At 43.0% G+C, this 21,261-nt stretch overlaps 1 protein-coding gene across 4 annotated transcripts; it reads left to right on the top strand.

Moving 5' to 3' along the window:
- The first annotated feature begins 48 nt into the window (after positions 1-48).
- On the top strand, positions 49-20,011 carry LRRC42 (leucine rich repeat containing 42). Of its 4 annotated transcripts, none has more exons than XM_044770846.2 (9): positions 49-477; positions 1,718-1,750; positions 5,632-6,118; positions 10,804-10,935; positions 12,127-12,245; positions 13,473-13,561; positions 13,732-13,845; positions 16,995-17,079; positions 18,399-20,011. In XM_044770846.2, exons 3-9 carry the CDS (start codon positions 5,646-5,648, stop codon positions 18,671-18,673), a joined length of 1,287 nt encoding a protein of 428 aa, XP_044626781.2. In that variant the 5' UTR covers positions 49-477; positions 1,718-1,750; positions 5,632-5,645; the 3' UTR covers positions 18,674-20,011. The 4 variants fall into 4 exon arrangements, with proteins under 4 accessions (XP_044626781.2, XP_070365968.1, XP_044626782.2 ...); XM_070509867.1 differs by having other exon boundaries at positions 243-477; positions 16,995-17,140; positions 18,399-18,891; XM_044770847.2 differs by lacking the exon at positions 49-477 and adding an exon at positions 533-624.
- The last annotated feature ends 1,250 nt before the right edge of the window (positions 20,012-21,261 follow it).

The following is a 21,261-nucleotide window of genomic DNA, read 5'->3' as shown; positions in this document are numbered from 1 at the left end:
CCCGCCCCCGTGCTCCCCTTCAGTTCGCGGGCCGAGGGGCGCAGCCCCGCCCAGGCGCCCTTCGACGGGCTAGTTCCTTAGCACGCGCTGCCTCCTCCCCCAGGGGGTCGATCCTGGGGCCTGCAAGACCCATGGGACCCGCCCTCGTGCGAGTGCGTACGCTCAGCCCCCGCTCCCGGATCCGAGCCCTCAGGTCGCCCGCCCCCGGCCCGACCCCGCCTCCAGGCCCGGCCCCGCCCCTCATGCCGGGTCCCGCGCACGCGCGTCGCTCCTGCCCAGCCTTCCCCCCGCCCCCGCCGCCCCGCGGTCCCACGGCGCCAGGTCGCCCCCGGCCCCCTCCCTCCTCCCACCCTCTCTCCGTCCCACCCTCCGCAGCTTTGTGCCCGGGGCGCCCAGCCGTTTCCCCCTCAGCCGCGCCGCGGGAGGAGGGAGCCGCCGCGGAGGAGCTGCCGCTCGCTGCCCCGGGCAGAGACACAGGTAGGTGGCGGCCGCGGGCTGAGCCGCTCGCGGAGCCCGGGGCTCGAGTGGGGGCGGGGCGGGGTGTGGGGGAGGGGACGGCCGGGAGGGACAGGCGGGGTGTGGCCGGCTGAGAGGTGCGAGGATGAGGATGTTGCGGTTTGGGAGGTGGGTGTAAGGGTGGGGGCGGGGTGCTGGGTGTGTGAGACTGGGGGTCGGGACCAGGGCGCGAGCAGGGAGCAGGCTTAGCTTGGGCGGACTTGGGGAGGGGCGTGCGTGGGAATTCAGAGGGAGATGGAGAATTGCGGTCCTGGGGCGGGGAGAAGGGATCTTGGATCGGAATAGAAGGGGTGGGGTCTTGGGGTAGGGAAGAAAGAAGTTGGGGTTGTGGATTGTGAAGTCGGGCATGGCGAGGGGTGAAGGAAGGGGGTTTTGAAGGTTGAGGACAGAAAACAAGGAAAGAGATGGAGAGACGGGGGTCCTAGGAGAGGGAATCCCGGAGAGTGGGAGGAAGGGAAGAGTACCCGGTGAAGGACGGGGAAGGGGGCGTCGGGGGTGGGGGTGGAACGGCGTGGGGAAGGAAGGGAGGCAGGTGGGGGTGCGGTTGGGTCTGGGGGACAGGCAGCCGCATTTCAGGGTCTGGAAGGGTTGGAAGGGCTGGAAGGGCAGGAGGTTTGAGAGGAGGGGCCAGGGGAGCTGGAAGTGGGGGAAGGGAGGAGCGTAGGATTTTTGGAGTGGGGACTGGATTTCCTGTGAGGCTCTAGAGTTAGCAGGTAGGAAAACTAGAAGGGTGTCAAGATGTAGGAGAGAGTGGCACGTTCCTGGAGGGAAGTAGGGACTGCTAGGCGTGACCCTTTGGACCTTGGGGGAGGAAAGGGTATGGGTGGAAGGCAGGTAGGAAAGTGCAAGTTATAGGAAAAAAGCAGTACTGAGAGGAGTTGAAAATGGAGTGCTGGTGGCGGTGCAGAGCAGTGAATGGAAGATTATTAGTTGGTTATTGGTGGTTTGGAGCTAGCTTCTGTTCGGGTTTTTATGTTAGAAATTTTCTCAAGAATACTGCCTTTCCGGATAAACCAGGGGTGTCTGCAGCCTTGGGGTGAAGGCCGTGGGTTGCAGATGTTTTCCTGGTGTGGATGTGGGTGATTTCTACCCTAGCAGAGGGGAGGGGAGAGGCCTCAGTGTAGCTCTGTCCTGGCTCTGTGCCCACCAGCTCTTTCCTCACATGTCTACTATTTTTTATCTCCTCTCTGTCTCCCCCCAGCTTGAGCCGGTGAATACCAGAGGAATCAAACAGGTGGGTGAGATTAATTTTTAACTTTTTCTTTTGTGATTAAGGCTGATGTCATATTTTTATTCTTGAGAGACCGCATCATGCAGTGGAAAGAGCTTAAGCTTTGGAGTAATACAGCCTTGAGATTGAATTCTGGCTCTGCCACTTAGTAGCTCTGTTCCTTAAGTAAGTTACTTTACTTCTGTGAGCCTCTTCACCTGTTAAATGGCAGTCCCAGCCTCATAGGATTGTTGGGGATACATGAGATCGTTTTACATGGTACCCAGCACAATGCTTGGCAACTGGTGGCTGCTTAATAAATGGTAGCTGTCACACCCGCTCTTATTAGCATCGTAATCATTGATTGCTATGATTTATTATTCTGGGATTGTTAACTTTCTTTACCCTAAAGTTTTCTTATCTTTCTTTTCAAATTAGATAGCCATAGACTCAGCTCACAATTTTAATCCTGTTCCCTCTCTCCCTCCCTCCTCCTCCTTTCCTCCTCTCCTCCCCCAGTCCACTTGACTGGGATAGTCATGCTTTTTGCTTGGTAAACTGGCTTCAAGGTCGAAAAAGCTGTTATATCTAGTTATCAATTATTTTATCCTGCCTCTTATTCAAAATGACATGCTTCATGGAAACTTTGACTCATTTGTGGTGACCAACTACTAGAACATGCACTATTCTAGTATTTTTCTGTGATGTATGAATTACAAAACTGCCTATCTTTAGGGGGCTGGGAGACTCTCAGAGTGCCCCTGTTACTCTCTTGATCTAATAGAAAATATAGCTAATGCAGAGCTACACTGCACGTTGTTATTCTTGCAGATACTAATTAGTTTTCCAGTTTGTATGGGGTTTTACCATGGTTTGGGACAGGCCTGGTCTCCTGAAGTGGCCCATTTCTAATAAACCCCACTGTACATCAGCCAGTTACAAGCAAAGCCTAGTACAGAAGCTTTGTTTGGAATTCTCTCGTCTTTATGCTTCTTAACCTTGAAAAGTTTAAACATTAATTTACTTGTTAGACCATTTTATAGTACGTCCCAAACTCTCAGGAAACTCCTTTTTGGGAGAATGTAAGATTCACAAATTTGGTAGAAATCAAAGGTCACCAGGATTCCCTGAACCACGGTCACTTCCTCAAGAACCATAGTTGAAGAACAGAGGCTTGGGGCATCTGGACAGATGATGTGGATTTACTCTTCAGGAAAGACCTGATTTTTTTCGTCATTTAGAAAGAGAACTAGCATTCGATGAGTAATTTAAAGATAAAATACAGCCAGAACTGTGACTTTTTTGACAATGATCCATGGAAGCAGAAGCTGCCAAGATTTGGGGCAGCTTGACGTAGCATCCTTACTCTGGTCCCAGTCGCTTGTGCCCTCTGCTGGATGGAATCAGACTTTTCTGCTTTTCACCCAAAGTGGTCGTCCATTCATCCGTTTGTCCATTTTACCCCAAAGTTTGTGGAAGGCACTATTGGGGCTGAGGGTTAGGGGTAATTCAGATGGGCAGACCATGTTTCATTGTCGGGAAGCCTGTAGTGTGTTGATCCATTATTATGTGTTATCTTCCATAGAAGTTGCCTTTCTTCTATTAAAATCAAGTCATTCCTCTTTAGGGCCCTGCCTGGTGTCTACTTTCTGCTCTACAGGTAGAGTAGGGCTCTGAACATCCAATCACAGGGCTAAAGACCGAGGAGATCTGCTTTATCTCTTCATCAGGATTAAATCTGTGAGGTTGAAGGGGCCAGATGCTTGCTTCTCCTGGAAAAATAGTTTAGAGTAAGCGAGGCATCTCCTTAGCAGCAGGCACTGAATACTGGCAAGGCTATGCTCTGGGTTATAAGAGCTGGCACTGTGACAGGAATTTTTTTTTCCAGTTTTTAGATTTTTTTTTTTCGCCTGGTAGTACCAGTAACAATATACTCCTATCATCTGCTTTGCTTCTACCACCTGCAGAAGGGTCTGGCAAGTGGGGGAGGAGCCTGCAGCTGTTGGTTGGAAGAGGAGCTGGCTCCTAGCAACAGTATCAGCAGGCCCTGCAGCTCAGAGCACTGTCCCTTTGAGGTCTCACCCTTCCTCTCCTTCGGTTCAGCAAATGTCTGTTGAGGGCTTACTCAGTACTAGGGGCTGTGTTGGACCTGGGAAAGAGAGACGAAGCAATTAAGTGCCTTGCCTTCAAAGAGCTCCCAGCTCTGGGAACGTGAGCAAGTGAGCAGACATAGTATGCTGTGCTAAGTGCTATGTAGGAGACACTGGTTCTCTGGGAGAACCAGATAGGCATGCGCTGGTGGCTCGTGCGGGCCTTAGGGAAGGTTTCCCAGGAGAGGGATAGTGGTTGAGCTGAGTGCTGATGAGTAGGAATTAGCTAAGTCAGGGAAGCAGAGAAGGATGTTCCAGCCGAAGGGAGCAGAATGGGTGAGGGCCAAGTAGGACAAGAGAGCACAGCCAACTTACCTGGCTGGTATGGCATGGCCAGAGAGCAGGGCATAGGAGATAAGCAGGAAAGGTGAGGCTCTCAGGCTAGGCAGGGCCCTCCTTTCTGATGTGCTTTTACACACATAATTATTCTCAGGGAAAACATGGATGGTACTGATGTCACAAACAGAATCAGGTCTGATCTCCAGAGACTCAGCATTTTTCATCACTGACTTGATTTGCTGACACTTTTAAGTGGCATCAGAGCTACATCCTAGTCCTGCCTTAACGCAGAAGAAGCTGGGTTAGTTCACTCTGAAAGTCAATCAGTTTTTTAGAGAGAATAGCAGCTTTTTGACCTATGTTATATTGAAGTTTACCTCTCTTTTCCCTTTAAATTATTGTAGAATTGATAATCAGATACTTTCATTTTATTTAATTTCATAAGTAATTTGAAATATTCATTTCAATTTCTCATATATTTTGAAATCTCACAGTTGCTCAGAAAACAAGTAGTTATTCCAGTTAGTGCTTGGGCAAAAAATGTCGCCCACACCATTGTATAAATGCCCAGCTGTTTTTGATATTTTGTCTTACCTTACAAGTGCCCTAATAGTGCTTTAATAGATGTGATGCTTCCAAGGGTTAGAATAGCTTTTATTTTGCTCTTGTGGTGGAGGTATTTATTTGTAGATCCAAAAAACCCTGTTGCTCGTGGTCTCTGTAAGGTTTAGAAAATGAATTAACTTTAATTCCACAAATAGTCAGGGACTGTTACATGCCAGAGCACTTTTTAGGGAGTCTAGATGAGTTAAACATGGTCCCTCTTCTCGAGCTCAAACCAGCAGAGCACAAGTCCAGAGATAAATCAGTAGTAGAACAGTGAGCCAGGTACAACAAAGAAGGGTGTGGAAGATGCCAAGAAAGTTGTTAATTTCTGTTCTTTGTTCTGTGCAGAAGTATGTATAAAAAACAGAAATAGTAAATTCCATGTGTACTATTTGTAACTTGTGAATCAATAAAAATTCTGCACTTTTAATGGCTGCATAATATTCCACGGCATGGGCATATCATAATTTATTTAATACACTCCTGTTGGACATTTAGGTTGTTTCCAGTTGTTTTGCAAACATCAACTGTGCGGCTATGACTTTCCTTGTAGGTGACTCTTTGGCCGCTTCTGTGATAACTTTTTCAGGGCAAGTTTTAGAAATGAGATTTGAGCTGGATTTTGAAAGGTGAGTAGGAGTTTACCAGGTAGACAAGAGAAAAGGAAGGGTCGGCAAGGGCATTCCAGGTAGAGGCAGTAGAAGCAACCTGCAGTGCTAAAATTCACAGGCAACTTGTAAGATTTGTTTCCCCAAACTAGCCATAGGCCTGCCTGGTAGGCTCATAAAGCTCTGGGCATAGCAAGATGAAGTTACGTGTTACGAATGGCATTTTAATTGGATTTGCTTTCCTTGTGCCTTACTTTTACAGTCACACCCAAGGCAATGTCTTGCTACCTCAACTCAGAAAACCACCTGGACCCAGGGCCCATCTATGTGCGAGAAAATGGGCAGCTACACATGGTCAATCTGGCCTTGGATGGCGTCAGGAGTAGCCTGCAGAAGCCAAGGCCTTTCAGACTGTTTCCCAAAGGCTTTTCTGTGGAGCTTTGCATGAACAGGGAAGATGATACTGCCCAGAAAGAGAAGACTGATCATTTCATCTTCACATACACCCGGGAGGGGAATCTTCGGTACTCTGCCAAATCCCTCTTCAGCCTTGTCCTAGGCTTCATCTCCGACAATGTTGATCACATTGATTCCCTTATTGGCTTTCCTGAGCAGATTGCTGAAAAGCTGTTCTCTGCTGCTGAAGCCAGACAGAAATTCACAGAACCAGGTGCGGGGCTGAGGGCTTTGCAGAAATTCACTGAGGCCTATGGAAGTCTGGTGCTCTGCTCCCTGTGTTTGCGAAACAGGTGGGTGTTCAGGTTAGGATATTGAGTATTATATTGGGTGTGTTAATACTGTCGAGCTCTGGGGCTTAGCAGCTTGGGGGTTTCCCCCATGAAATAGAACTTCCAAACACAAATTGGTGGGCCGTTTTGAGAACAATCACTGTCTTTCTAACCCCCTCACCGTCCCAGACAACACTTAGCTTTATTTTGAAAACACTTTACCAGGATTAGTTGATTGCCATAGTTCCTCCATTAGGTAGAAAGTACTCTTCTGCCAACTTTCCTGGTAAGAGAAAATAGAAGAAACAAGATGTGATCTGCCAGATCTCTCTAGGTATGCTCTTGGGGATGTGAAGATTAGTAACCAGAGTTCTGGGCCCTGTTCCAGTTTTTAGACCGCTAGATATTGAGCATTAGATAAAAAGCAACTTTAAAAGAATGAGTAATTAAAATTGTACGTGTCTTAAAGTTGGGAAATTTTCAAATAAGTTCCCCAAACCAACACCAAGGTCTGTTTGTTTTCCAAGAGAGCAGATGTTTTCTCTTAGGACTTGACTTTGCTCAGACTTTTATTGATTTAAAGTTTTTGTTCTGCCAAGATGTAAAGTGACTTTCAAAGCATCTACTAATTAAGAAAATGGACATGGAAAGAATTCAAACATAAACACAAAAAGATATAAAGTGAAACATAAGCCTTCCTCCCATCTCATCTCCTATTTCCTCTCCTCAGGGGCAACTGCTGTTATCAGTTTCTTCTATATCATTCCAGAGGTGTTCTGTGCATATACATGCGTGTATAGCTCTCCCCTTCATTACAGGAATGGAAGCACACTGCTTACATTGTTATGCACCTTGCTTGCTTCACATATTTTGAAAAGTATTTACCATGAATACCTGTCGAATTTTAAAGTAACTGTGTGGTATACCCCTATATGAACTTTTTTGTAGTTAGAAAATGTGAAAGGTAGCTTACTATTAAGATGCATAATCACTATGACCATTAAAACAAGGCTAAACAGAGTGTGTGAGAAAAGAGGAGAAAGTCTTACCAAAAAGCATAAGCTAAGCTCTTATGCTTAAAAAAATAAAGAGGCAGTCTTTATTTAATCAGCTCGTAGAATTAGTGGTTTTACCCCAGGCCAAATATTGTTCTTTATAAAGACAAGACATAAACGCATGCAGACAAGAATAGAACCGGGGACTCAGGAGCTGAGCAGGCACCTTGTGGAAGCTCTCTCTGTGCTGTGGTCTCAGGCATAGCTGGGCCTGGGGCTGCTGTCAGTGGAAAAGAAAAAAATTACCTTGTCTAAATGAAAAAGCCAAGCAATATTCCATTGTAGTTCATACATTGAAAATAATTTTATGCCTTCACTTTTTGTTCCAAGTTATTTATGTTCATTGGAGAAATATTAGAAAAATGAAAAATAGAATTATGGTATGTACCTTGTTTTAGAATTATTTTATAAATGCAGTACATACTATTTTGGAGATACATAAAACTGTAATATTAAATTCATAATCCCGCCATTCGTGGTTACATTTTCAAACATCTTGTTTTTTTTTTTTTTTGAGGAAGATTAGCCCTGAGCTAACTACTGCCAATCCTCCTCTTTTTGCTGAGGAAAACTGGCCCTGAGCTAACATCCAGGCCCATCTTCCTCTACTTTATACATGGGACGCCTACCACAGCATGGCTTTTGCCAAGCGGTGCCATGTCCACACCCGGGATCCCAACCAGCAAACCCTGGGCTGCCGAGAAGTGGAACGTGCGAACTTAACCACTGTGCCACTGGGCCAGCCCCCTCAAATATATATCTTTATACATTTGGGAGTATACTCTATCTACGACTTGTATTCTCTTTTTTCCCCCCACCTAAGCATTATAAGTTAAGTATTTCTCATGGTAGTGAAAATCCTTTTATCCATTTGTGATGTCTCCATACTGTTCCAGTGGTCAGATTGGATGAGAATAGCACTTTCATTCATGTTTGATGAGCACATAAATTACTGTAGCATTTCTGGAAAGCTACTTGGCAGTATGCATCTGGAGCCTTAAAAACATCCGTACCAGTTGTTTGCCCTTTAATTCCATTGACTAAGAATCTATTCTAATTTCTAATGTAATAATCAGTTACAGGAACAAATATTTTTACATAAGCCTGTTCATTATAGTACCATTTGTAATGGTGAAAACTTGAAAGCTGAATATCCAACAATAGGAAATTAGTTAAGCAAATTATGGTACATTCATATGATGAAATATTATATAACTATTAACATAATATTCAAAGATCATTTAAAATCGTGGAGAAATGTTTGTTGTATAAAAAGTGCAAGAAGAATTAAGGTTACATATACTATATGATCCTAATTTTGCTTTAAAAATGGCAGTTTTTATATGTATTGAGTATATAGAAAGAAAAAAACCCATGGAAATGTAGTCTAGATAGTGAAATTGAAATTGGTTTTAATTTTTTTAATGTCCATATTTTCTTAATTTTTTCTCCAGGGAACATGTATTACTTTTATAATCGGAAAAATATAAGGAACTTTTTAATGTACTCTTTTGGCTAATATTTTATTGCAACAGTTCCAAACTTTACTGTCTGAATTTATTCAGATACAAGAGTAAGATTTTCAATTATAATCAAAAACTTCCCTTCTCCTTTTGAATCCCCAAAGGAAAATAGGAAGGGGTAGGAGATTTGGGTTTGCATTTGCAATCCAGGCTTGAAGCTGCAGCAGCAAAGGTTTTACCAGCACAGAAGGGTTCAGGTTGGAGGGAAAGAGCTTGAGAAAATAATTGACAATAAGATAATTGGGTAGGTGCAGGCATTGATGTCTTGAGGTTGGGTCACAAAGCTTTCCGCCAGAAGCAGAAGCCAGTCTCTTTGTTGACTGGGTTCCAGCCCTACAAAACTCTTCCCTGTGTTGAAACCCCAGTGACTTTCAATCCTATTGGTGGTCTCAGGGAGGCAAGTATGTTTTCCTTAAAATATCACGCTGTGTGACTGAAGTAATTACAATAGTTACCGTTTAGTGAGGGCCTATAAAATGCCATGTGCTTTTGGAATATTGTTTCTCATTTTCTTAATCCTGAAAAGTAATCGTCAGCCCCATTTTCCAGCTGGAGAAATTGAGGCTCAGAGAAGTTAAGTAGCTTTCTCACAATCACACAAGTAATTAAGGTTGTTAGAATCCAAACTCAGGCCTGTCTGACACTAAAATATATCTCTGCTCTTTCTGTTGCTTCTCTGCTACATGGTTCTGAACTCTACGGGGCAAATTGCAAGACTTGTGTGAGCAGGACTCTAGAGCTTTGATTATGTCCTAGAGAAGCATCTAAGAGTGTCTGTGGCTTTGTGTGTTTGTTTCTCAGTCTTCATTTTTGTAGTGTTTGTTAATCATGTTATACATTGTTATGTACTTGACAGCTAACCTTTGTTTCAGAATTACTAAAAGTCTGTTGGTTACTTGATCAAAGGATGTGTGTTTTCCTTTCTCTGATTGCCAGTAATCCCCCAAATCTCCATTAACCCACTGCAGCTCTGTGATTGGAAGATGGAAGCCGGCAGCAATTAAAATAGTCTGAGTAAATAAGGCTCGTTTGTGTACCCAGCTGAGCTTGGTCACCAGGCAGCTTAGAGGGGGTATCAGTGCCCCAGGCCATCTGTACCTAGCAGTCAGGCCAGCGATCCGCTTCAGTACATCTTATTTTGGTTGGAAGTAGGAAGAGAAGAGATTTAACTCCCCTCTTGCTCTCAGATTATTGCGTCCTGTTTTTGGTAATTATGATCCTGTTGACAGAAGAGAGATGTGAACGCTTTTAAGTGTAACCCCACTGATTCTAGCGTACCATCTTGCGGTGGAAACTTCTGGAAATCCGTGAGGAAAGTGGATGAGAAAGGCATGCTCTTGCTACAAGTCAGTTTCCCTGTTCTCTTAGGATCCTCTCCTCTTGTTTCCTGTCACACCTAATCCCTCTTCGTTTTTTCTCACTTACGTCATCTGAAATAGATGAACAACCAACTAGAAAGCAGGGCGGAGCTGGTAGCCTGGGCTGTGGAATGCCTTTTTAATCTCCTTTTCCTCTCCGGAGGCCTCCCTGATGTTTCCTGATAACAGTTTGGCGAGCTGCTCCAGTGTAATTGTGCTTGTTCACAGGTTTATCTTACCCATCTGGATTACAAGGAGTCCTTGTGGTAGGAGGGCTGCCCATACTTCGAGAGTAAAGTTAGCAGGATAACAGAGGCACAGTGGAGTGGGCAGCCACTCAAGCTTGTGTTTGAGTAGAAAAGATAAAAAGTCATTTGCTGATATCTCTTGGTATGTTCTTGGGGATGTCAAGATTAGAACCCAGAGTTCTTGGCCCTGTTGCAGTTGTTAGACCACTAGATACTGAGCATTAGGTAAAAAGCAACCTTAAAGAATAATTGAGTATCCTGAGGTTTGGAAATTCTCGAATAAGGTCCCAACACCAGCACCAAGTTCTGTCATGTAAGATGATTATTCCACCGTCAGGTAAAAAAACTTTCAAGGCATTTACTAATTAAAGAATTCAACCTGTGCCCACATGGTAATCAGTGAGTCTGCTTATTACCTAGTACCTTGTCCTGATGGAATGTTGACTGTGGCACAAAGCCACAAGTGATGATGTTATAAAAGAAGGAAGAGAAAAGCTGTTGACTGCTCTCCCCACCCCACAGATATCTGGTGATTTCAGAAAAACTTGAGGAGATTAAGTCTTTCCGGGAGCTGACCTGTCTGGATCTTTCCTGTTGCAAGCTTGGAGATGAGCACGAACTTCTAGAGCATCTCACCAATGAGGCCCTGTCTAGGTACTGCCTTGCCACCACTTGTAGATGAAATGTTTTGCTATTTTTTTAAAGGATGATCCAATGGGATCATCTTGAAGAATGCTAATTACTTCCCAATCCTGTGTTTATTTGCTAATTTTTTTTTTCCTAAAACATTTTCAATCTCCACTTACATGGTACAAACAATATAGATTGGACAACTCTTAGGAAAATAAGTCAGTTGGTTCATTTTTCTGAATAACCTTTATTTCAACATGTAGTACTGGAAGCTACCTGGGTTGAAAAATGATTTTGTCCTTTATTTGTCCAGTCCTAGTTGATGCTGACAAGAGGTGAAAAGTTGTACAATTTTCTACAATCATTATCATATTCTAACTATCAGTGAACTAAAAAGTGAACTATTAAAGGCAGTCAAGTAAGTCCGTTTCTAGAACTATAATTTAAAGAAATTGTCCAGTTCATATCATTTGCAAATAGTCTGACTGGTCTCAGGTTACTCAGTCTGGCCAGCAGAGAGGAGGCCAGATGGATTCCGTTGTGGTTTCATAAACACCCAGAAGGATAGCAGCATTACAAACCTGAGTCCAACCCACTACCTGGGGCCTGCCTTAGTGACACCTACCCACGGCTCCGTCCAAAAGTGTTTCTGTGTGAGATTAGTAAAGGTTCACATTTCTTGTTGTCTTTGGGACAGTGAAGAACATTCTACACCAATTTCAGGTTAGCTGGATGGATTGGGTTATGAAGATACCTACAAACCCAATCTAAAAATCTAGATTTATAAAGCTAGTTAAAATTAAAGGATTGGTTGCTGTGCAAAAAGAATTCTCATAGGAGTTCTTTAGCAGACTTGCCTGACATAGTTGGTGTTTTGGGTTTTCAACAGGATTCGTTAGGAATGCACCTTTTGTGTTAAGCAAAGTATATTTGTCCCCTTCATGATGTCCCTGTTTAGCTCATTTGCCCATATGCCATTAGTGCCCTCTGCCATCTGAGATTAGTACTACATGACACTTTGATCGCTAAGTTAACCCTCGCTTAGTAACTGAAGTAGCACCGAAAGATCTTTGTCTGTTAAATGCATTGGGTGTGAAATTGCAAGAAGTCGAGGACATTTTGTATTTTTTAATGAAATTTATGAAAGCGTGTTCTCATACCTAGGCTGTCTCAAACCCTCTTTAAGTAATTTATTTATGGACTTTGTTTCCCTAGCGTAACTCAACTCCACCTGAAGGATAATTGTTTATCTGATGCCGGGGTGCGGAAAATGACAGCACCAGTTCGAGTGATGAAAAGAGGCCTTGAAAATCTAACATTATTAGACTTATCTTGTAAGTTTTATTAGAAATTATAGATTATTAATGTTGGAAGAATGGCCTTAGAAATCATTTAGTTCTTCATGTTAGAGGTGATAAAATTGAGGGGACTTTCCCAGGTGTCACAGCAAGTTAACAGAGCAGGACCCTAGGCAGAGGCTCTGACTCCTGGCCAGATACCTTTCCTGGCTTGCTGCCACCTCTTTAGGGGAGGAAAAGCCCTGACTGATTCATCCATGCCTCTCACTACGTGCACGTGGGGCAGCCTTTCATCATATTCCTAGCATATATAAAGGACATGTGGCTCATCTTTTCTTTCTTCGCATTGCTGATCCATAGTGTCTGTCAGCTAGGTCTTTTTTTTATCAGTATTTGCTTGATGAAAATCTGAATGAATCCACAGTTCTGATAACTTACTCAGAATTAACCAGATATTGACTCCAATGGTAGAAAGCTGATAGAAATCATTTATGATTTAACTGAGCATCCATTGAGTATGTGGCAGGATGGTATAGTGTCAAAAGAATAGAAGGAGCAGGGTTTGCGGTCAGGGTAACACTCCTTGCAGTGTTACTTTTGTTAGCAGTTGTCTGCCCTTGGGTAAGTTATTTAACCTCTCTGAACCTTGGTTCTGGTTTCTGTAAAATGAAGATAATAATGAATGTCCTCCCTCCCTCCTAGGGAAGTGTATTCGTTCAACAAATATTTTTTGAGCGTGTACAATGTGCCAGGCACTGGGCCCATGACCTTGAGGCCTCAGTGCTACATGTAGTATTCTCTGATGTGAGAAGGCAGTACACAAGAAAGGATTCTGAAAACAATGCAAGTTAGTAAGAGTAGTAATAGTCTCTGTATCTAAGTACCTTTGAAAATCTTTTTAAAATAAATCTTTTTACTTTGGAGGTGAAATGGCTGTGAACAAAGTCTAATGTACCATTTTAATACGTTTTTATATGCTGTTTTCATGTGGTTCCAGATTAAACCCTACCTGGTTCATTTATTTTTCTGCTAACCCTCAGCTCCTAGAAAGTTAGAGCTATAAAGGATCTTAAGGATTATTTAGCGTGGCTCCTACATATTACAGATAGGCTAAAGATAAGATCTGTGTATTTAATTTACTCTAAGTTTGCTCACTCAATATTTTATACTTTATCATTGTTCAGCTTTTTTTCTGACCTTGTTGTTGGCATTTTAGCAATAGTTATACTGTAACAGAATACTACCCATGTTTTTGACATCTAGGTAACCCTGAGATCACAGATGCAGGAATTGGATACCTCTTCTCTTTTAGAAAACTAAACTGCTTAGATATCTCTGGGACGGGGATCAAGGTAAGACTTGTGCTCCCTTCTCGTATTTTTCCACACTCACAGTTTGATATTTTGCTTCTGCTAATTGGTGTTTAGAAAGGGCCAGCATTTCTAGTAGTGATCCTTTGCTACTGAAAGCAAGTCAGGATTGACCTGAGGTGTGTGTTGCTGTTCTGTTTTCCCTTCGCCAGGACATCACAGCCATCAAACACAAGCTCCAGACCCACATCGGCCTTGTTCACTCCAAAGTGCCCTTGAAGGAATTCGATCACAGTAACTGCAAGACGGAGGGCTGGGCCGACCAGGTGATGCAGATTTCTCTCCCCTACAGTTAATGTAGTTTTCATTTTAATTCCAAGTGTCTTATTCAACACTTTGAACAAACGTTAACCCTTTTGGTATTCCTTGGCTGAATTGTCATCATCATGTCAAATCAGAGACACTGATGGCCTTTAACTGACCCAGCTACTTGAGGAAAGGTGTTAGATGCCTCTCCTTAAATCTCATGCTCCTGGCACTAGATTCTGCTTCATCTTTATTGGACGTAGGAGAAAATTCCGTCTTATAAATGACTCAGAAAATAAGTGAATTCTGGCTTGCTATGCAGAAAAGCAGTATGACCCACCTTCAGAAGGACAGATTCTCTTAGCAATGTGTATATACTAGAAAGAGAATAAGCCACACTGATAAGGATTCATATCTGGCTCTTCTCCCTTTTTGGGCAAATTTCTTACCACTCAGAGCCTTAGTGAGGTAAATGTCTTTTTCGCCTTTTTCTGACTGAGCCTTCCCATTTTTAGTTTCTTAGCTGACCTTTGCTTTGCCTCTCGTCTTCTTGATGGTCTTTCCCAATGTAGTAGAGTACAGACTTAATTAGGAAGTCACAGGGTGACCAAGGAGCGTAGCAGCCATAGCTGCCAGCTTACCTGTGGCTGGTCCTTTCTCCTTCAGACACTTTAACCCAAGGTCTGTTGGCGGAAGCCTAGAGGCCCCCCGCAGACTGTTTTGTTCCGGATCCCTCCTCGACTCAAGCTATAATGCCCGATGGTGGACCTGTCCAACCGCCTGGTTGTAGCATCACCTCCCTGTAGAGAAGCAAGGAGGGGGCAAGTGAGTCTGTGTTTCAGAAGCACTTTGAAGTTGGTCCAGAAAAATGCCTCCTGGAGTAATCACCACAGTGCATTGCCAGGCACAGTTGGTAGACCTGGGTGAAGGCTAGATGTATCCAGTGGACTTGAGGCGGGTGTGGGATGGTCGTAACAAAGGCTTGATGTAGTTTGGTAGCAGGTGACGTGGTAGAAAGAGCACAGGCTATACCGTAGGAGAGCTGGGTGTGGGATCCTGGCTTGATAACGCCATAGCTGTACAACTTGAGGCAACTTTGAGTCTCTGTTTCTTCACCTGTGAAATGCAGCAACTGAGACCGTTCTAGCAGAGCTTGGTAAGGGGGAAGGAGATACCTGGCAGCCGGGCCTGGAGGGAGCTCATTGGGCCAGGGCAGCTTCATGCCATGCGCCGCGCGTGGGCCCCTGCGGCTCGGCAGCAGAGCTTCCTCCATGTCTTGTTGCTCCCTTATTGGAGTTGTTTCAGGCTGACTCCATTCCCCTCCTGCCTCACTCTCAGCAGGTAACACAGAAAAATGAAGCCATCTGACAGGAGTCCCCTTACTGCCTTATCTCTGTCTCCAAATTTCTCTGTTTGTTCAGCCATATTCTACCTCCCGCCTCTGTAGAGGCACAGATGTGCCACCTTATTCCAGTGATAAGCCCTTTAGAGTTGTTTTTGTTTTTTGTTTTCATTTCTATTCCCTAAGATCTCCGGCTTCCTCTGTGATGTTTTACTAGTAATTGTTTCCTTCTACTGCCTCACTGCATCTGCATTCTCACCTTGGGCTGCCTGTTTGCCTTCTGTGTATAAACATACTCGAGCTACCCTTGTTCTAACATGTGCCTCGCCCCCAGCACAGCGGTGGCTCGTTGCTATTTTTGTCTCCTCCCACCTCCTTGCTGCCTTCTCAGTTCTAAGTCCCTCGTAACCTAGTTCTGGCCCCGCTGCTCTCCTGCAGGTGTTCTCTGGAAGGCGGCACGTGCCCTCCTCCCTCACCTGCCGGGCTTCTCCGCAGTGCTGATGGAAACATGCGTGCCTTGTGCTTTTTCTCTCTTGGCCTTTCCCCGGCTCTCCCCTAACTTTCTCACTCCTCCCTCTACCTCTTGCTGAGTCCTCAATTCCTCCTGTCCTCCTCTGTCTCCACGCATTCTCCTTGTGATCTTAATTGTTCTCAGAGCCTTAGCTGTCCCTGCAGAGATGACATTATCTTCTCTCACACACTAACCTCTTCCTAAGGATCGTCCATAAATCTCCACCTGTCACCTCAGATCCAGCTTTTCCAGAACCAGACTTGTTTTCTTCTTCCTCTTCCCTGAACAGCTGGTCCTGTTGATGTTCGTATTTCTGTTAGTGGAAGCACCATTTTCCCCATTGCCCACTGACTGGCCAGATTCAGCTGTTCCTCATGGTGTTCTCTTAGCTCTGTCCCCATTTTCCATAATCAGGAAAGTATCATAGAAGGGGCAACAACTAATACTGATTGAGCGGTTTGTGTGTGCCAGACATGATGCTAAGCCCCGTATGTGTGTTATCTCATTTAATCCTAACAACTGCCTGATGGGGTATGTATTGTTACTAATCCGTATTTTACAGGTGAAGAAATTGAGACTCAAAAATTAAATCACTTGCCAAGAGTCCCCTGGTTAGTAAGTAGTGGAGCTGACTCCGGGACTGTGTTCTTAAGCTGTTGGACGGCCTCTGTGCCCTGAAAATGTTTCCTTGATTATGATCATTTCATTGCATACCGTAGTGAGAAATATTAAAGTTCTTGTTACTCATGGGAAATGTGAAATAATCATTTACTTTATTTTATTTATGCATGGTTTATATTCAGCCAAATTTCCAAAAGGATTTGTAGTAGCTTATAATAAAAATACATTTGTGACAGTTTTAAAAATGGAAACTGACTGTGAAGTGTGAGAATATGGAAACAGCGTTTTACACACACACACGAGTTTGAGTTACAATTGGTATATTTTAAGGCATGAAAGTGACTCTGGGAATGCGTGAAAAGTATTATGACGAAGGTTTTAAACTTTAGTATTTAGTTTAAGGATATGCAATTTATTTCTAGCTTGGAATAGAGATGAAAATAGACAGGGCATTACTATAGATTTTTCCTGAGTCATACGAACATACATATCCAACATGTGTGTTTTCTGACCAACTCCTTTATTAAAACAGAACGTCCAGAGTTGACTTAGTTCTTATTCTTATCACCACTCATCTCAAGTAGGATTGCCACAGGGGTTTGTGTCTATGGAAAGGGAGCAAGGGGAACAAGGAAGGCTTGAGATTCAAAGCTTGAGATTTTGTTCGGATTCAAATCTTTCCAAATACATTTTAGATTGTTCTGCAGTGGGAGCGTGTGACTTCAGAAGCTGTGAAGCTACAAGAAACCTCGGAGCCTCGAGCGGCAGCTCAGCGCTTCTGTGAGACTTTCCCTTTCCTTTGGAGTTTTTTGCCTTTGAGTTATTTTTCACCCTTAAAGCAGTAAGCCTGTTTTCACTCAGTGGGAAAATAAGTTATGATAGAATTGACTTCATTAGATCAGCAAGAGTTGTATTCTCTCAACATAGGTTCCAATGTAAATTTACACAGCTTTGAGCACCTGTACCAGGAAAATAGCTTATTAAGTGGTGTAGGTATTTATTTATTTATATCCCATCTTGTTCCAAAAAAGATTTGTGGTGGCACAAAAGTAGATAGAGTACAGAGATTAAAAAGGAATTAAGTGTATCCAAAAGGTGGAAGCAACCCAGTGTCCATGGGCAGGTGAATGGATAAACAAAGTGTAGTATTTACATACCGTGGAATATTATTCAGCCTTAAAAAGGAAGGAGATTTTGATACATGCTATAACATGGATGAAGCTTGAAGATATGATGCTAAGTGAAAAGCCAGTCAAAAAGGGATAAATATTGTATGATTCTTCTTATACATATTATACATATAGGAATCTCTTATACGAGGTTCCTAGAATAGTTAAGTTCATAGAGAGACAGTGGAATGGTGGTTGCCTGCGACTCGGGGGAGGGGTAACAGAGGGTTAGTGTTCAATGGGTACAGAGTTTCAGTTTTGCAAGATGAAAACGTTTTGGCGGTGGATGGTGGCAGTGTTTGCACAACAGTGTGAATGTACTTAATGCCACAGAATTGTACACTTAAAAATGGTTAAAATGGTAAATTTATGTTATAGATATTTTACAGTAATTTTTAAAAAGAGTTAAGTGATGAAATTGGAGTGAGGGAAAAATAAAGGTAACAAAGTAAGAAGAATCCAGGGCATATCAAAAAATACAGAAAAAGGTTGTAACATTTGCTAGAGTTGTGCCACAAATTTGGCTCTTAGAAGGCAGTCCGGTCCAGATTTTGAATAGTAGTAGGTAACATTTTTTGAGCTTTTACTGCGTGCCAAGCATTGTGCTAAGCACTTTTTACACATTATTTCATTTATCTTCACATCACCCTTATGAAACAGGTTTTATATCTTTATAAAGATGAGAAAAGTGAATTTCGAGATGAGTCACTTGCCCAAGGTCACTTCCCCAGGAAGTGGCAGAGTACCTGCCTTCAGCCTGTGCTAGTGCCTGTGCCACCGTTACTTGACTGGGCACTTGGAAGGGAATAAAATTAGTCCAACACCACTTGTTGGGGCCTTTGTTGTTTCCTTGGATCATCTTCTGGGCTTAAGCGGGCATTATCAGGCCAGTGGTAAACTCATCGCCCTTCCCTCCTGTCGCTCTTATAGATGGGAAGCGGGCTCGAACAGAAGCCCCAGGGAAGTGTCCGCTGGCAGATACCCACATGAACTCTTCTGAGAAACTCCAGTTCTATAAAGAGAAAGCTGCAGACTGCCATGGGCCATTGTTGAAATGTGAAGCTGTCTTAAGCCAGGAGTCAAAGAAGAGCAAGAAGAGGGCTTTTGAGGAGCCAGAGAAGGAACAAAGTAACTCTTCACAGTCTTCAAAGCAGAAATATGTGTGTCTTGCCGTGGAAGACTGGGACTTGTTAAATTCTTATTGATTGTCAGATAGAAATTGACCTTTCCCCCCCAGCTCTAATGTATGAGGAGAGGGGGCTGATGACATTTTCCTTTTTGTTTGAATTTACCTATGGCATTAGCATAGCAAGCAGATATTTCTACTTTTGTGGTGGGGGAGGGGAGTACTATGGAAGTATGTAATTTCTAATGTATATTTTCAATACATAGTAATTTTTCAAATAAACGTTTTGCTGTCCATAAATTCTGCTTGTGAAATATAGACTGGAGCAACTAGAGATAAGACTTTGGGGATGGAACGCCGTGTGAACTAAAAAGGCAGCTTCACGTGATTTGTTACTACCCCAATTTGACCTAGCCCATAGGATATATATATACACACACACACACGTGCTCCCATTATTGAATGCCTCCTATGTGCCATGCCCTGTCCTCTCAGTAACCATGGAAGATAGATATTAGCCCCAGTTTAAAGTTAAGAAAACTCAGCCTCCAGGTAAGTGAGTCGTTCTGGGTCACAGAGCTTGAAGTGACAGCACTAGAACTTGTCCTCCTTTTGCTCTAACTCTGAAGCCTACTCTGTTACCTCGCCTCCTTAAATGATAGTTAGCATTTATTAAAATCCCAGCTATTCAGTCTGTGAAGTAAACTGCCAGGAATCTTCACGAGAGTCCTGCAAAGTGAGGATTGTCACCTCTATTTGATGGATGAGGAACCTGAGACCAATAACTTGCCTTGGACCAGTGTTTCTTGAGCTTTATTGTGCATGCAAATCACCTGAAGATCTTGTTGAAATGCAGATTCTAATTCAGTAGGTTTGGAGTGGGAACGGAGATTGAGCATTTTTAACAAGTTTGCAGAGCATGCCAGTGCTTTAATTTGTGGACTATACTTTGAGTAGCAAGGCTCTAGATCTTCACTGTCCAGTATGGTAGCCCCTAGTCACATGTGGCCATTGAATGCTTGAAATGTGGCTGGTGCAAATTGAGATGTGCTGTAAATCACTGGATATCAGATAGACCAAAGTACGAAAATATGAATGAAAAGTATCTTCAGTTTTTAAGTATTGATTATGTGTTAAAATGGTATTTTTGATGTTAAAAATACTGATTTCATCTGTTTTTATTTTTCTCATGTGGCTACTAGAAAATGTACGTGGCTTGCATGTGATTTGTGTTATATCTCTATTGAACAGTGCTGCTCTAGACCTCACTCCATTCTTAAAAGGTGAGCTTAAAGCAAGACTTACTGGCAAATAGAAGGAAGGAACAGAAGACCTCAAGGAATTAAGAACGTTGGCTTGACATTTGGAAATGCTCTGGAGTTTAACCAGGATTTTAATAAAGGTAGATCGTGCATCTGATACATGTTGTATTTGCTATTTAGAGCTAGACAAGGTGCCACTTCTGGAAAGCTGGCCTGTTGCCCAAGATCGTATCAAACGCTCTGATTTTTGAAATTGATAAAATGAGAAAGGCAGATTCCTTGTAGATTGTTTTTCTTTGTAGAAGTAGAGTTGAGTTATAAAATGTCATTTGGATGGATAGTAGCACACCTTGCCGAATTCCTGGTGCAAATAAAGAGTCAGCCTTGCTTGTCAAACTTAGCATATATCATTAGTCAAACTTGAATCTAATTTGATCAGCTCCCTCCAAGAACACCCCCTTGTTGCTGTGTTGCAATGCTTTGTCAGAAAGTGGCATCTGGAATTACTTTTCAAACATCCCACCTGTTTTTATCATCTTGGAGGACAAATCCTTCAGAGCAACTTCTGATCACTTTTTTTTTTTTTTAAAGATTTTATTTTTCCTTACCCCCCCAAAGCCCCCTGGTACATAGTTGTGTATTTTTAGCTGTGGGTCCTTCTAGTTGTGGCATGTGGGATGCCGCCTCAGCATGGCCTGATGAGCGGTGCCATGTCTGCACCCAGGATTCGAACTGGCAAAACCCTGGGCCACTGAAGCAGAGCGCACGAACCTAACCACTAAGCCGGCCCCTGATCACTTCTTTTTTATAAACACAGTGTACTAAATGCTAAGATTTCATTTTCTTGAATCCTTTTTTTCTTTCAAGGATCACATTTTTCTCTGCTGGTGATTCTTTTAAAGAAATATTTCTTGTTTCATCTGAACAGTTCATTGTAGTCATTCAAATGGAGTTGTGATAGTCCAGGCTTTGTTTTAATGATTGTGATGAAGGTCAGGAATTTATGACTAACATAAAGTAGATGGGGTAGTTTGTGTGTGTGTTTAACTTACATGTGAGAATTAGCTGTTTTTAGAGTTTCTTGTTTGTTTCTTAGAATTCACTTGCTGACTCATTAGGAACTTTGGACAAGTAAATCAATTCTGCTAATCCTCAATTTACCTTTTTAAAACTAGGTGTCCTACCTACATAATGCTTGCAAGAATGAATAAATCAATATTCTCCAAAGTAGGATCTGTGGACCCTTGCCCCAGAGCATCCTGGAGTATTTGTTAAAATGAAAACTCCTGGACCCTACCTATCTTTACTGAATCAGAATCTTTTGGTTTGTTAGAATTACGTAAGAATCTGACATTAGGCTAAGTTTCTTCTCATGCATTCATTAAAAAAATTCTGAGCTATTCAT

Source organism: Equus asinus, chromosome 5, assembly GCF_041296235.1.
Source record: "Equus asinus isolate D_3611 breed Donkey chromosome 5, EquAss-T2T_v2, whole genome shotgun sequence".
Taxonomy (NCBI): domain Eukaryota; kingdom Metazoa; phylum Chordata; class Mammalia; order Perissodactyla; family Equidae; genus Equus; species Equus asinus.
The sequence above is the reverse complement of the archived record's forward strand: the minus strand, read 5'-3'. Positions and strand labels throughout refer to the sequence as shown.